The following is a 16,635-nucleotide window of genomic DNA, read 5'->3' as shown; positions in this document are numbered from 1 at the left end:
CTGCCATCCGGTTATGGTCTGTGAGCAAAAAAAAATTGTAACTGAAATGGTTTGCGCCATAGAGCCAATGCACCCGTGCATGAATTGAAGTGAGGTTAGAGGCTAAATTGGCTGTTTACATTGACAAAAACGACTAAATGACAAAGAGCGCGAGGCTGCTGCAATGGACTGTACGATAAAGGTGAGTGTTTGATTCGTTTCTAACGCTGCTGCCGGCGGGTAACATGACAGGCGGCCACCCACACCAGCGCTGAGTCTGCTGCTGAGTGAGAGAGTCAAGGCGGTGATGCGAGCTCCCCACTCTTTCCTTCTTGTACAAAATTTCCTCTTCCTTCCCGTTCGTGGTTGTATGTCGGCTCTATAATAACACAACTAACCACTACCATCTTTACACTCAGATAAAAACACTAATTGGTGGCCGGTTAGACGCGTAAAGGAAGATTTCCAAACGCACGGCTTTCGTTTTCTTTTCTTTTTTTCTTAATTGCTTTGTTTAATCGAGCTCCTCTCGCGCTGCTCACGGAACCGCAACAGCAACCAACTAAAAGAAAATCACAAGGTGCAGAAAGTGAAATTACCGAGCCGCTAGCAGGGCCGCAAACGTTGTCTTTTTTTTTTTTTTTTTTTTTAACCAAGTCTAAATTAATGAGGAGATGCAGGATTTTATTGGTGCGCACAAGGCAGGTGTCCCTGAGGGCGCCATGGACCGACGTGGAGACAGACAGAGCCGCTCTCAGAGAGCAGGGGGACCCTCTCCGTCACATCACCGGTATTTCACATTTCACACTGTTACAGCTTACACCTGTTCATCTCCTCCCGACCACCGCAACCACCGGGTATTGTTTCCACAGCCTCTCTTCCAAGAAAGGCAAAAAAAAAAAAACCCAACAGGCCTCCACGTCCAACATTCAAATCGACAACCGCTTTTTAGATATTTTTTAAAAAGAAGAAGAAAAGAAATGCGCAACGGAGGGAAAAGGCAAACCCGTTTTAAAGTGCTGATGCAGGCCTCAAGTGTATATTCAGACTTTTTTAACGAATGCGCGCCTGATTTGTCACATTTAGGCCTAGACAGGCTCTTATTTGATTTGTCCTACTTGTTTAAATATTTCTGCTGCGACGTATTCTCGCAACTTTTTCAGTTATTTCTCCAAATATCGATGCAAACATCAACATCGATTTTCTTCAACTTGTTAAAAAAAGTTATTATTACGAATTACGTGTATATTTGAACCAGAATGAATGTGAATGGGATTCAACCGGGTGCCAGAAAAAACGAAAAAAAAGGCAGTTAAGGCTTTAAAAAAAATACAGGCCTCAGATTGAGGAACTTATATTTGTAGCTGCTCGTTTCTCTCTTGTTTCGCTTCCAATATATTTATATTTATACACACAGTGGGGCGTTTTGAAGAAAATAGGCTATAGATTAGGTTACAATTTTTCTATGACATTAAGGGCAGTGCAGTACAATGAGGTTCAGCACGAGGACGCCTTTAAACTAAAACTTCACCAGTCACCCTCAGAAATCATTTAGTGTTTTAATGTTGGAACAGAAATGTGACTCTTCGTTGGTAAAGCCTGCTCATTATTATTATCATTAATATTCATATTTAGATGATTATTCTCTTGAACCTCTGTCGCAGCAGATTGTGCGTTTGAGGTTATTTTAAGTGTAATTTATAGCTGCAAACGGGAGCACTTGTCAGGTGTCGTTATCTTAACTCAACAGGCTTCCTGTCTCAAACCTCAGACTTTCCGCACACATTTCCGTTCCCTGGACCGAAAAAAAAACACCTAAAAAAAAAGAAGCAACAAACCCCTCTCCAGAAAGTTGGACAAACCCAGGCGCTGCAGTGTTTTTAACCCTACACTGTCCGTTCTCACTGCGCTGCTGCGGGCTGAGCAGCTCTGTGCGCGGCCTGGCTGTGCGCGCGCGGCCTGCTGAGGCCCGCGTGCTGCCAGCCTCCTCCGAGCTGTGAAAACCGCACCGTTGTTTGTGTCGCACAGAAGCGCAGCTGCTCAGGCCTTTGCAAAATCAGCTTGCCTTAACTTTTACTTCTGCTTTCTGTCACTTGCCTCAGACACGGCGAGGACACAGAGGCCTGCCTTTGCACAACTCTCTCTCTCTCTCTCTCTGGGCTGTTATTGTAGGCTACACCTTGTTTTATGTCTGAGCTGAACATGGGTTGTTAATTCGTTCAGATACCCTCCCATGTAGCCTTGACACTTATAATCAAAAAACAGCTTAGTATTTGGAGTCTTTTGTGGTAGAGCCAAATGTAAACAGGAGGTCAGTGAAACAAAACGGTTTCATTTCCAAAAAAAAAAAGCATGTAGTTCCCACAAATCATTAGGCGGCTGCAACTTTTACCCTCTTCAAAGAATTTCTGCACACACAGTGAGAGTGGCACTGCTTTTAAAAGTCAGACATGTTCAGTATCCGTCTCTAAAGTTTCACTCCACAACAGACACAAGTTTCAGGATGACCAAAACAGCGTGGATTACCACTAACACTACAGGGCACCCTACTGTAGGTGTATGGGAATAAAATGTGTCACTATTCACTAGTCTCCAAAAATTGACAAGTGATGATTTCCACCTTTAAAGATACAAAGAGGCAGTTCATCACATCACAGGTTGCAAGTTTTAGCTCCTCTGGTTTGTAATGAGCCAAAAATAATCTGCTTTCACTTCAAAAAAAAAAAAAAAAGGTAGGCTACACACAAATGTAAAATGACACATTGAGTCATACAAAACATGAAAAGACAGGCTGAGGAAAATCTCACAGAAATGGATTTCTCTGCTTTCATATCCTGTGAGCCTACCCATTTTTCTTGCATTGATTTTTAGGTTATAAATTGAATTTAAATAGTCAAGTCATTCAATATAATATATTGATCAGTTCTATGACTGATTAGTCATGCAAGTCACTTTTAAGCAAACATTTTTATCCTTAAATATAAGAATGGGTGCTCAACCAGCTGAATTTCTTCCTGGTTTTAATTGTCAGTCAGAGAAAACAAAACATTTGATGACGTCACATTTGTCTCTGAAGGATTCACATGCATTGTCGCACAGTTTTCTGATGTTTCCTATACAGACCAGAGGATCAACAGAGAGTCATACATTAAAGCCACAATGGTTAGTTGCAGCTTTAGTCGTCTGACTTGGTTGTCAAAGTTTCAGCTTCAGCAAAGAGACAGAAAAGTGCATTACTTGACTCATTTTCCTGCAGCAGGGTTTCAGTTCAGGGTGTGCTGCTTGAGGAGGTTAGACAAGAGAGACTGGGTCTGAGAGGTTGCTGGTTGAATCCGTGGCTGGCAGGAAGAAATAGAAACCAAGGGAGGGAATGGAAGTGAACAGTACTTCCCTCTCTCTCTGCGTCTGTTACTGTAGTGCTGTTGAGCAAGTGACCTGCTCATTGCTCCTTAGGTTTCACTATGGACAGAGTAAATGCAGAGGTCAAACAGCGCTCTGGTTGCTGATTCACAACATCACTAACACCTTGTCTCAATGTTAAGAAATAAGGTAGATACATTTACTTTGCCTTTATTTTAACCTGGTCGGTCCCATTGAGATACAATGACATGCTAACTTTATAATAAGTACACACTATTAATCATTAGTTAAGCATTATTAAATACTGAATTCTTCATTTGCATGAACACTCATTAGTATGTAGTTTATAAATACAGTTAGTTCTTATAAATGATGAGTAAAACATTTTTAACTATAAACTACATACTAATGAGTATTCATGTGTTATAAATGATGAATTCAGTATTTAATGCTTAACTAATGATTAATAGTGTGTACTTATTATAAAGTGTTACCCAATGACCTCTTTTCCAAGGGAAGCCTGGCCAAGACAGCAGCATAAAGTTGCAACAATTAAGAACGCACAGAAACTCTTACAACAAAACAGATAAAATACATGCAAGATAAAAGCAATAGGACTAAGACTCCGGATTTGCATTTAAACAAGAATGAAGCCGCTCCAACATCTACATTTAATATGAAGCGCAGCTTTCAGGTTGGGGAATCAAAGAAAAAACATTTTTGTTGGATTTTGGTGTTTTCCTGTGGTTAAACTGCGAATCTAACGTGTTATTCTTTAAAAGATTTAAGAAGGATGCGCTTCGCTGTCGTAAACAAGCTCTTGGGTTTGAGCAAGAGTGCATGATGCAACCTGCAAGAGCTGCTAACTTAAAGCCACGTCTAAAGTTTCCATACAGGAGTCGGTTTGTGCTCTCGCAGTGAGTGAAGAGAGTGTTTACTATCAAGCTGATCAAGGCCGGTGTAAATTTTTAGGACATCGAGGCACGAGGCAATGTCAGCTTCAAGAAGGTTGTGTTTTTAAAAGTTGTTTTGTGTCACTGAGCAACAGGCTGAAACATACTGAACAGGAAGTCAGTTGTGGCATTAGCGGTCAGGCCACATTTTGGTATATTTGTATCAGTGTGCAGAGGGTGGAGAGAGAGAGAGAGAGAGAGAGAGAGAGCTCAAGGGGAAGATAAAGAAAGAGCGGGAGTGTGTGTTTGTGGTTGTGAAAGCATGAGCTTGTCACTCAATGTACTGCGCTGAAAACTGAATGTGACGAGCGGCTCACGGTCACGATAACATCAACAGTTCATCAACAGTTTTGTTGAGCACAAAAAACAAACAAAAAAAGGAAGAAAATGGCCCTCGACCATGAGATCTAAGTGCACATTATCTTGCATTCTCATGAAAATGTGCTGTCGACAGCCTGTTTTATCCCACTTTCAGCCGACTGTTTCACTTCTGCACGGAGGGACGGGCCTCTGAAGAGTCAGAGGAAGACCAATCAGCTGAAGAAGAAAACAGGGAGTGTGGTCAAAAGAAAGCTGAGCAGAGAGTAATTGAAGTCCTGCTGAATACACCGGACACATGCAAAGTGTTTTTTTTGAATGACATGAGTTTTTTAAAATTATTATTAGCCTGTTATTATTGTTATCATCAAACCTCAGCATCAAACCAGCATGCAGAATCAGATTTCATCATCTGAAACTGTAACATCAACTTCATGTCGAGCCGTTAATTTACAAAATGAAATGTAACAGCTCTGAACATTTGCAGGAGAACTCAACCAGTTTGTGACATCACAGTGTGTTTCCAGTGCACATGTTTAAAAAAAGTAAGAAAAAAAAAGAAGATGCCTCAACACCTCTGTGGCTCCAGAGGGAGCTGATGTGTGAAGTCTTGTTAACAGCCTCAAACGACGTCGCTTTAGTGAGCTCTTTTCATGGCCATGTTGCATTGTGGGTAATGTAGGCACCAGAATAAGAATGCATGGGTTAAAGCTGACAACTCTGATTCTGCTACAGTGACACTTTGTTTTGAAATGAGTCAGTCAGTCGATGTGTCACAGGAGCTAAATGCTGAATCTTTTGTGTCTTGAGGCAAAATCCGGCTTCATCTCATTTCATTTCTACAAAAAAAAAGAAAAAAGCTTTTTTCCTCTGCTTGCTTCAAAAATGGGCGTAGCCTACAGACAGCAGCAGCAGGTTACTGAGTGAGACCCCACATGCACTGCTGACTTCTGTATCAGTTTCTCTGCAGCTTCAAGGAAATGCCAAACTGTGTGCCATGCATTAAGATGTGGTTGACAATGCTCAAGTAACAATTGAGCTAAAAAAAAAAACACACACATACACACACACCCAGGCAAAGAAAAAAAAAAGGAAAGAGAAAACAAAAACAATGCAAAGGCGGCTCTTCAATCAAGGCTGTGCTCTTTTCTCTCTTCTTGCTATCCAGTGAACCCGACCCCCTCTCCACAGGCCTTCAGTGTTGTTTTCCAGCGTTAAAATGACCCACATTTTTACATTGTGCCCCCCTCCTCCACCATTTCCTCTCTGCTGGCCTGTGCCAAAAGGTTCCTCCGCACATGGTGGCCAGGTTTCCTGTAGGCCACTGACAAAGCACGGCACTGACGTACGAGGCCCAAAGACAATGCTCGGCTCCTCTAAACAAACACGCACTTGCACCCACTTAGACGGCTGCGGTCGCATTGCGCACGCACGCGCTCGACCGAGTGGCCGACAGAACAACAGGTCCAGTCTTTGCGTGAGATGAGAAGTGCCATCTTGGGTTGATTGTGAGGCCTCGCTGAAGGTGCTAAACACAGGAAGACGGAGTAAAATCTCGATTAGACTCCACCTTGAGCTCCCACACCTCCCCCTCAACTCACAACCCCAATTCTAACGACAAAATAAAACTGTGGCTGAAGTTGCTGATCTTTGAGATTAGCCAGCCTTCACACACTTGTTGTATACTTGTACTTGGTGGTTTGAAAAACCTCCTGCCTGTCTGGCTGTGGAGATTAAACACACATTGAAAGTTGAACCAATCACAGGGTTATAAACAAGTAATGTTCCCAACTAGTACAAAACCCACTGAGTTTATACAATCACAATCAGTTTATGGAATATTTAAATAGGAAAATGCAAATGGAGATCTGTGGACCTGCTGTAGAAACAATAACATGTATTATTGTTGTTTTACCTACTGAGGTTTGACTTCTGTTTGTGTTTACTGATGCATCCAAGGTGGAATAAACTGTGTATGGAAAAAAGAAAAGCAGTTTCCACAGGTTGTGACCTGGCACATTAACGGCAGACACTGACCCCTGTGGCTCTGTTGGACAGGAAGCGCTGTCCGTGGTGAGTGAGGATCAGCCCATTTTCGAGCCGCCCTTCCCCGCAGCCCCGGCCATGCACATGAAGACCGAGATGACGTCGCCCGGCGGTTTCAGCCAGGCCTCCAAGCAGAGTCCCGAGCCCGGCGAGCCAGAGTGGGTGGGGTCAGCGGCACCAAACGCCGGGAAGAGAGGCGAACACGTCAATGGAACCAGGTGAGTCAGGAGCAGCCGGGGGGCCACAGGGGAGAGCAGGTTCCCGCTTCGTCTGACTGGATCTTTTTTACGGTCCATGTCAACAGTCAGGTTTTTCCCCAGACCCTAAAAATATTTGTTTATTCCTCACTTACCAAACGCTGTGTCATCATAGTGATAGGTGGAAATATCTGAATTCTAAATATGGCATTTAAACTGAAGGATTACACATCATCTGTGGTGGGAAATAATTAAATATTTACTTAAATATTGTACTTAGGTTAAATTTACTAGTCTTTTATTTTACATTCACATATTATTAAAGGAAATGTATTTTTCCTCCACTACATTTAAATGACATTGAATTCATTTTTCAAGTAAGATTAAACAAAAACACACACAAAGACATGATCCACTTTCTTTTAAGTAACGATGCAAGTTATCCAAGTAGTAAAATGGGGGAAAAAAACACAGATTTGCATCGTCAGATAGTTTAACGTTACTGTTTATCTAATTATCTGTAATTATTATCTGTCCCCCTGGAGGAGCCCTGGGTTTGATCATTATTTATCTGAAATACTACTACTAGTTTTACCATCTACAACACATTGATGCAGTGTTAACTATCTAATATTTACATAAACTGTAAATATTAATATTATCTTATATGTAAATATTGGATTAATTTGTGTTAACTATCTAATATTTACATTAACTGCTTTATATATTATTTTGGCAAGTATACTTTTACTTGGACTTACGTGAAAACACTTATGCACTTTTACTTGTGTTGGGTTTTGAATGGAGGGATTGTAATTGTAAGAGTAGCCTATGTTGACATTGTTGCGTGTAAAGGATCTGAGCTATCTATAATCTGAGCTATAAACACAAGTCATTGCAAATAGCTTTTAATATCTGTGGTTGTAGCTAGGTGTGGCAGGTACTGGGTGTAAATATTTACCAATGACTGATCTATAGTTTCTGTGCTGCAGACTATTTTAATTTGATGTGTGACACCACTAATGTGAAGTTGACCTTAAACAGAGCTGCTGGCTACCACCACCAACACAGCCCCGCTCAGATTCACTGGAAACCTTTTGCTTTAGAAACAGTTTGGGCCTAAATTTATAACCTGTCAACTACAGATATTAACAACTACTGCAAGAGGAAATACACTTACCCCCCATAGAAACTGAAATCTACACTCCACTGCCAGAGATTAGCAGCCACATAATCACCTCACTTGAAATGACACCGTTAGATAAACAGAACTTATATTGATAATGATCACTTCACACAATCACAATGTTTTCTCTTGTCCATTTAGCCGCGAGTCCCCTGTGGACTGCAGCGTCACCAAACGCTCCAGACACATGAGTAACGACGGGGGCCCAATGCCGTACCAGGCCACGTACATGGAGCCTCGTGTCAGTCCCCAGACCACCACCCCACCCAGCAGCACCACGGAGGAGAAGAGGGTCATCGTGCCTGCAGGTGAGCCCACACACTGACACGAGCTGGCAGTCAGCCTCCGCCACCAGCACAGGACCGTCCCCCGTCACAAGACAGTTTCTCAACAGCAGCTGGCACACGCTCGGCTTGTGCAATATCAATAACTGAATCAGAGATGGGCACAGCATGTGTTTGTGTATCTCATTCTTCTTCCTCTAATCAGCAGCATCGCCAACACCATCAAGTGCAACAATTCTGCAGTGCTTCAGCTAAAAACAATAGCAGGTATCAGCTGTTGTGTGAAGTGTGAAGTCAAGTGTAAATGTGTGACAAGCTGCTGTGGATGACTTTTTTTTTTCACTTCTCAACAGCTTGCTTGACTTTTAGATATTACAATGCAAAAAGGATTCATCACACAACTCACAGTACTGATTTGCACCATAACAAGACAAAAACCAGCAGTGATGCTGAACCAGCAGCACTAATGTATATTCATATTAATCCAAATTTAAAAAAAAGAAGAAAAAAAAAGCCCCAGCACTCATACTAAATGCTCAAGTTGAGTAAGAGCTTCAGTGCTCAGCAGTTTTAGGAAGTTTACATCTTTAAAAAAAAAAAAGAAAAAAAAAAAGAAACAATATTTGTGATCCATTTTAAGAGATTTGAGTTGTGGCTGTGACAGGCATAGACATCAGAGAAAATTTAGAGAAGATACCAACATCTTGAATTGAATTGAGTTGAACTGAATAAACTTAATTAATTAATCCCAAAGGAAGTTCTTGGTGCCAGCAGCCCATGCATACATTCTTTCAAACAACACCATGACAATAAATACACCAAATAAATAAATATACAAACAGTACCTTTAAAATATATATCTAAAAGTCTTGCTAATATTAATGGCTAAAACGTGTATAAAAACAAAGTGCATAAAATAGATCTACATCATCTGGTTTTGGTCTTTTTGTTAACAAAAAAACAATGAGCTCAGTCTTTAAAACACAGAAAAGAATATCCTTCAGTTGAATTTTGACCTAATTAAACAGGATGAATGTGTCATTGCTTTACGGACAATTCAAAGTAAAGTTTGTCCACCCACACACACCCAAAATAATTCCTTGCACTGGAGATCGAAGTCATTAGAAGTCAAAAAGACCTCATTTCTGAAATGCTGGCGCCCATTTGCTTTGGCAAATGATCCATCCTGAAAGACGCTGTTATCAGCCAAAACAAAATACAGGCGGTAGATGTCCTTCTCTTTTCTGAGGAAAAGCACAGACATGTGTACGTTATGTGTCACGATCTGAGTAGTCATAGTGATGTTTAGACTAGCCTACCTGCTGTATCTAGTTCATTTCATCCTCGTCACGAATCATTAGTTTGGCCACCTAAAAACCGACCGATGACATATTTTAAATTTTCCATCTTGTACACTTCCCACACTGTCACTATCCCATGAGACTAATTAGCTGAGCAACTCAAAGTTGAGTGTTTCGGTGAGTCACAGTCTGCGGGGATGCCACCTCTGAGAGCCGCAGTGGACGATTCAAAACTCACTTCAATAGAACCCGACGAGATTCGTCAATGAGTCACTAGAACCGAGCCGTCCTGCTTTATAATTCATGGATATTGCATCACGGCAACATGTGTTAACCAAGGACAATCAGGACTCGAGGGTGTGGTGTGTGGCCTCTGTTCACGACTGCAGCTCCTGCATAATGTTACGGGCAAGCCACAGCGCGGTCATTGTTTGCTACTGGAAATGAGTTTACCTTCCTGACTCAGATTTTAGTGCAGTGCCAGGACTTGGAGATCAATTTGAACCGAAAATGACTGGTTACCAAAAGCTTACAAGTCTGATACTTGAGATAAGATACACTGGTAAAAAAACAGAACAAAAAACACTGTAATGATGAGTACATGCATGTAAATGTGTATTAGAAAGTCTTTTAATGATCAAAATGCAGATTTTAAATGAACCAGGGGGAAGTAGCACAATTCTAACAAAGAGGGATTTGCAAAACAAGAGTGGAAATGATTCTGCATTAACACTTACATTTTTAAATCCTATACAGGATGTTTCTTCTCAGTCTCTTTGCACAGGAAATCCATTATGCAAATGTTATCAGTTTGACCACAGTTATTTATGTTAATTTCTGTATGACTCCTCCACCTGTAATGTCTACAACTTCCTGTTTGTGACATCTTTTTCAAGCCAGAAAATATACACAGCGTTCCTCTCAATCTAAGCTTTACATTAAAGTTCAGTTCCGTATGAAGTCTACACAGCCATAAAATAATTTACTCCACAACACAGAGACATTAAATCTGTGTATTTTCTGATAATCTGAGCTATACTCTACTCCCTCTTCCTTTCTGATGTCAGATCCTGAGGTTTGGACACAAGATCACGTGCGGCAGTGGCTGGACTGGGCCATCAAGGAGTACGTCCTGGAGGAGGTGGACGTCATGCTCTTCCAATCGCTGGACGGCAAGGCCCTGTGCAAAATGACCAAGGACGACATGATGCGTCTCACGTCGGCCTACAATGCAGACATCCTGCTCTCGCACCTCAATTACCTCCGGCAGAGTAAGGCTCGCCTCGTGCCTGAGATCTCTCTCGTTATTGTTTGGTTCTCGCCGTCTGTCAGGTTTCAACAATGTGAAAAGTTTTCATTGTCCTGCGGCCCAAAGTATTTCACCTGCATGTATGAAGCCAGGGCCAGAAATAAAATGAGACATGAGGATTTAAGGTGACCTGAAGACAAATTTCTGCTTTTTAAGATTTTTATTTGACTTGATTTTATTTCCTTGGATTTTTACTTTATTTTGGTATCTTCCTCTGGCTGTTGGTCAGAAATATGGCATACAAATGTGTATGTCTGTATGGGGCATATGCTCATCCCCTGTCATTTATTTCATAATTTGATTAGTGACACTCACATGCACTACATCAGTTGAGGATATGGACAAAATAATAAAAACACCTTGAGTGCGCTCATGATGTGGTGGCTACAGAGACGTGATGTCATTTGAACTTTGTCCTGTTGTTAAACACATTCTTTGCCTTCTCTCTAAATTGTGACCACGGTTCCCTTTTCGTCAGCACAAGTTTCCTGTGTTTGGCCTCATTCAATCATTTTGTCGTGCTGGCGTCTGAAGCAACAGTTTAGCTTCTGTAAATCACCATTACAAACGGGAAACAGATCATTAACAGCATTGTAAAGATATAGTCAGAGGTCTGATCATGTCCATCTTCTTGTCAGGTTACCCAAGTAATGTTGTGACTCAATGTAATATTGTTCTCTTGTGGTCTTTGCTTCAGGTAGCCCTACGTTTTCTTACTCCACAACTCCCACCAACAACACACCACCACAACAGCAGCAACCCAGACTACAGGTGAAAGCAGGTGAGATCCTCCACTCCCCTCCTCCAACATCTAAAATCACAACCTGGTGACAGTTGATGGCATTGATGCTAAGACTGTTACTGTGAAAATGTGATGAAACCACACCCACACAGCGGGTGAGGCAGATTAACTGACCTTAAAGGGTTGAAGACTTGATAAATAATAATTAATGATGTTTTCCCCTCCCCCACCAAACTGAAACTTTGTCAAAAACATTTAGCTGCAAAATACAAAGATTTAAATATTTAAGATAGATATTTTTTTCTTCTGCGTTTAAAAACAAAACAAAAAAAACACACAGCCCCAGTTCAGACAGGATGTCAGGGTGGGACCTGCTGTGAAATCAGGCTGTTGATTCTTAAAGTGGCCAAAATGAGGCCACAACAACACAACTGTGCTGAGGAGAAAGAAGCTGCACGTTTATCTTGGTGACGTTGGCCGTGTTGCACTGCTCATACTGTGTGATAAAGCATCTAGAAAACCACACATCAATTGCATCCCTATAAGACTTGTCACATGCATGCATGCATGCAGGTGCTTCTTAAAAGTATACTGCATTTACATTTTTCTGATGGCTACAAGCCAGCGCAAAAATGAAACTTGAGGGTTCCTGATGGTTTTGGCCTGTAACATCTTACCAAACAACAGCTGTCTCGCTGCTGTCCTTTCATATGTGTCTTTGAGATTTCCTCCCTATGCGTTTCAGGTGGTTTCATTTAAATAACTGCTCGAGGTCACATTGCCCAATATTTCACACTTTATAAAAGCAACATTTAGAGAAAAGTCAGTAATATGAACACATATTTCCAGACCTGAATCAATTACAATCATCAATATGGCAATCTCTCTCATTCATCTTGACAACCTTTGGAGGGGTCTGACCAGCTAAATGTACACAAAGTGATTAAAACTAGCTCCACCTGGACCAGCTACAACACTAAAGTGCTATGTACACATCGGTCTTTATGTATAATGGTGCAATTATATCATATATTGTTAGTGGTTGAATTTTACTTCAACATTTGTACTTCAATAAAAGGATATCTGTATGATACCCTAGCTACTTATTATTTGTGACTTGATAATGCCAAACAAGAGTCACTTCAGACTCCAGGAGCGTTTCTGGAATTTAATCAAAAGCTCAGAGTTCAGGCATGAATACAAATTGAATTATTTGGAGATGAAGAAATTACATGTTAAGTTTCAGAACCTGTGTCTTATAGTTGTATGGGTCTAAAAAGGTTCTTTACCACAACACTGGCCTCAGTCGACAAAAAAACTTTGATGAGTCCAAAACTCAACAGCCAGTTTCATAAAGGAAACAGCTGCACTGGCACAGGAAATGGGGGGTATGGGTCCAACTCCTGGGACACAATTCACAATCTTGTGGCAACAGGGGTGGCCTGAAAAAAGAAAGAAAGACAAAAAACGCTCACCCAAGAAACTGTGGGTCATCTTCAGACCCCCAAACGCTTATCATCTCCGTCTCCCTTTACTGACTTCCTTCCTGTGGCCGTCCCGTCCCACTGTCCACTTCAAAGACTTTTTATGCCACATGCTTGTCACTGCCTTATCCTCATTCTTGTTTATGTGTTTGTGTGCGTGTCTGTAGAGAGCGGGTTTGATGAGATCAGCCGCAGAAACAGCTGGCCAGCAAACACCATGACTGCAGTCCCTAAAGGTAAAACAACACAATAAAAATCAGAGAATGATATGAAACAAACCAGCAGTGGTCATGAATTTTGATGATCAGACTGTCTCACACAAGTCTTTTGTTTTTTTATGTTCAGGTTCTTCCATGGAGCACCAACATAGCACAAGACTTTCGGAGCCTGCTCCAAGAATTGTGCAAGGTATGCCACTTGTACCAAACATGACTTCATTCAAATGTAACTAGGTCCTAATTACAAAGTCAACAAATGATGGATTAGCCAGACAGAGTCTACAGCCATGTTAGCAGCAGGGAGCTAATAGGCTCACAATGGCAATGGTACCGTTACATGTTGCTGGTCAACAGGTATAATGCTCACGATGTAACGAGTGAGGTTTGCAAACTACTAACTAACAAGTGCTGATACTTTTCACCTTTTCACCCTGGGGTGAGAGTACATGTGTTGTACATGTACTCTCACTCTCTGCCACAGTCAGATTTTAATTATACAATTATAGTCGCCAACAGTTCACCATTTAACTTTGTTTTTGTGTCATTAGTACCTTATTTTTAAAACAAATCAATTACATTAATAGACAAGTACAGTGCCATAGGCAATCAGATGAACTGATAAACCAAAGATCGCCATAATGTTGGATTACTAACAAAATATCAATGTTCAATTCATCAACGCTTCTATTCTGCAACAGATTTCATGAAAATCTAGTTGTGAAATTTTTTTCACTACGAACAACAAATGTCAAACACAGAGCAAGAAGATCAAAGTTAGTAGGGTTCATCCTCTTATGAACGTCTACAAATATAATGTTGGTCCAACTTGGTCCAAGTTGAGATATTTCAATCTGGGCGGCAGCTGACATGGTTAAAAAAATAATTAACCAGCCTCAAGAAACACTTTGTTTTACTTCATTCAGGCTGACATAATGTTGATGGTGTTAGCTGAATCCTAGTCGGAAGGGGCAGGGGGGCTAGTTTTGTTTTGACATGGATTTGATGAGTCACGCTCACTTGAGAAAACCGAAAAATGGGCTGTGATTTGAATGTTTCACTCCATCAATAACTAAGTGGTTGTTCCAAGTCCTAAACAACAGATTCAATATAACAGCATGTGTGATGTCACAGCAAGCTTTTACAAGTGTTTTAAAAATCTTGAGGCGGGGTGCCGTGTGGGGCAGTGGGTTGAGCAGATGCCCCCTATGCAGAGGCTACAGTCCTTGCTGCAGTCGGCCCCGGTTCGAATTCCGCGGCGGGTGGCCCTTTACTAGATGTCATTCCCCCTCTCTCTGCCTCCCCATTTCCTGTCTCTCTCAACTGAACTAAAAGGCAAATATATACTTAATATGAATGTAATGTAATAATAATAATATATTCAAAAAAACAAAAAACTAATCTTGAGGCATTTAAAATGAAACTGGACAACATAAAATGTTTATGGTAGCCTAATTTAAATAACCTGCAATGGACAATATTTAAAAAAAAATACTAATTTCCTTTTCCTTCCTCACAGACCCATATCAGACATTAGGGCCCATTAGCAGTCGACTGGCCAACCCAGGTAAGAACCAGAACTACCACGAGACAAATCAACGAGGGTGACACAAATGAGGCCTTTACACTGTCTGCTTTGGCAACACAAGAGAAAACAGAGAAACCAAGGGCTGGCACATATGCACTCAACTTTCCAAAATGAAGTAAAATGATAAGCAACACCTGTTGTGTCAGTAGGATTGCATAACGTGCATTTATGCTGAGATAAAATCTGGCTTCCCTCTCACCAAAATGACTCTTTGCCCTGCTGTTTCCTCACAGAAGGCCAAGCCCTCAGCTCATCCAAGAACCGAACAGGCAAACAAAGTCCATACAAGCTGCCTGACCCCAGCGCTCACAGGCCTGTGGGTAGGTCTCTGCCCCGTTTTCTGACCCTTCCTCCAAGCCACACAGTGAAAAGGTCACATTTGGTGATAAAATGTGTTACCAGGATGTTAGAATTATCTAGATGAGCGAGAATGTTTTTTTCTCCTTTAGGAAAAATGCTAATGCTAATTATGATGGTCATGGCTTGATAATTACACACAGATGATGACATCCTGTGTAATGCTTCTGTCTCACTCACCTCAACTCCTCCTTCTTCATTGCTCCTTCCAGGTTCAGGGCAGATTCAGTTGTGGCAGTTCCTGCTGGAGCTGCTGTCTGACAGCAACAACGCTGGCATCATCACCTGGGAGGGCACCAACGGCGAGTTCAAAATGACCGACCCTGACGAGGTGGCCAAACGCTGGGGCGAGCGCAAGAGCAAGCCCAACATGAACTACGACAAGCTGAGCCGCGCTCTGCGGTACTACTACGACAAGAACATCATGACTAAGGTGCACGGCAAACGCTACGCCTACAAATTTGACTTCCAAGGCATCTCGCAGGCACACCAGAACCACACAGCAGAAGGCGGGCTTGTTAAGTACCAGACTGAGATGCCTTACGTGCAACCCTACCACAGCCACCAGCCCAAAATGAACTTCATGGGTGGCCACCCCACACCTATGCCCGTCTCCCCCGGCAACTTTTTCGCCCCTCCGACGACATACTGGAACTCCAACAGCCCCATCTACCCCGGGTCAGCCATGACCAGGCATCCCGCCACTCACTCCCACCTGAGCTCGTACTACTGAGGACAGGACACTTCACACCTGAACGGGATAACATGGGAGTGAAACTTAGTGAGCGCTTAGTAGAAACTAATACACACACCATCCAGGATGTACCTGAGCTGAACCCCGTCTAAATGAAGGTGATATGACGCTACGGTCTGTTTTATAAGGGCATTATGAAGTTGTCTGTCACATTTTGTTGCATCGTGGCCGTAAGAAAGGACAGAACGTGAGGGTAAATAAATTCTCTCCTGAATGGAAAGGATTGGTAATGTTTCTTATCTCAATACACTGATGACAATATATTAACAGTCATACAGTTTTAAAACCAAGTTTTATTTTTCTCCATTTGTAAGTACATTGTTTGATAGTAACCTCTTGTAAAGACAGAAGTTGTACCCTTACCTGTGCTAGTAGCATAGTAGTGGTTTTGTTCTTTTCACACAGGTCAAAATAACAGATTTCACATTTAATGTGACTGACATTTGTAAAAGAGAAGTTGTACAGAATGACTGTCATGTAGCAATTTAACATGTACTCAAGATGTAAAGCTAATAAATGAAGCGTGTAACTGAAAATGCTTTTGGCGTTATCATTTACAGGT

The 16,635-nt window shown here is 41.6% G+C and overlaps 1 protein-coding gene across 2 annotated transcripts; it reads left to right on the top strand.

The window, feature by feature from the left end:
• The first annotated feature begins 20 nt into the window (after positions 1–20).
• fli1rs (Fli-1 proto-oncogene, ETS transcription factor-related sequence) lies at positions 21–16,609 on the top strand. 2 transcript variants are annotated; one of them, XM_085801080.1, is made up of 10 exons: positions 21–181; positions 6,669–6,874; positions 8,181–8,347; positions 10,692–10,895; positions 11,631–11,714; positions 13,327–13,395; positions 13,505–13,567; positions 14,894–14,941; positions 15,196–15,282; positions 15,532–16,609. In XM_085801080.1, exons 1-10 carry the CDS (start codon positions 164–166, stop codon positions 16,050–16,052), a joined length of 1,467 nt encoding a protein of 488 aa, XP_085657206.1. In that variant the 5' UTR covers positions 21–163; the 3' UTR covers positions 16,053–16,609. The 2 variants fall into 2 exon arrangements, with proteins under 2 accessions (XP_085657206.1, XP_085657207.1); XM_085801081.1 differs by lacking the exon at positions 15,196–15,282.
• The last annotated feature ends 26 nt before the right edge of the window (positions 16,610–16,635 follow it).

The sequence above is a fragment of the Trachurus japonicus genome, chromosome 16, assembly GCF_045865225.1.
Source record: "Trachurus japonicus isolate A0001 chromosome 16, Traja_1.0".
Lineage (NCBI taxonomy): Eukaryota > Metazoa > Chordata > Actinopteri > Carangiformes > Carangidae > Trachurus > Trachurus japonicus.
Note: the sequence above shows the minus strand (reverse complement) of the source record. Positions and strands in the feature narration are given on the sequence as shown.

What these genes read in the sequence shown, in the direction of transcription:
- fli1rs (XM_085801080.1), top strand. An exon ending in CATGACTGCAGTCCCTAAAG is followed by an intron (nt 13,396 to 13,504) that starts GTAAAACAACAC and finishes TTTTATGTTCAG; the next exon opens with GTTCTTCCATGGAGCACCAA. An exon ending in CAGCGCTCACAGGCCTGTGG is followed by an intron (nt 15,283 to 15,531) that starts GTAGGTCTCTGC and finishes TGCTCCTTCCAG; the next exon opens with GTTCAGGGCAGATTCAGTTG.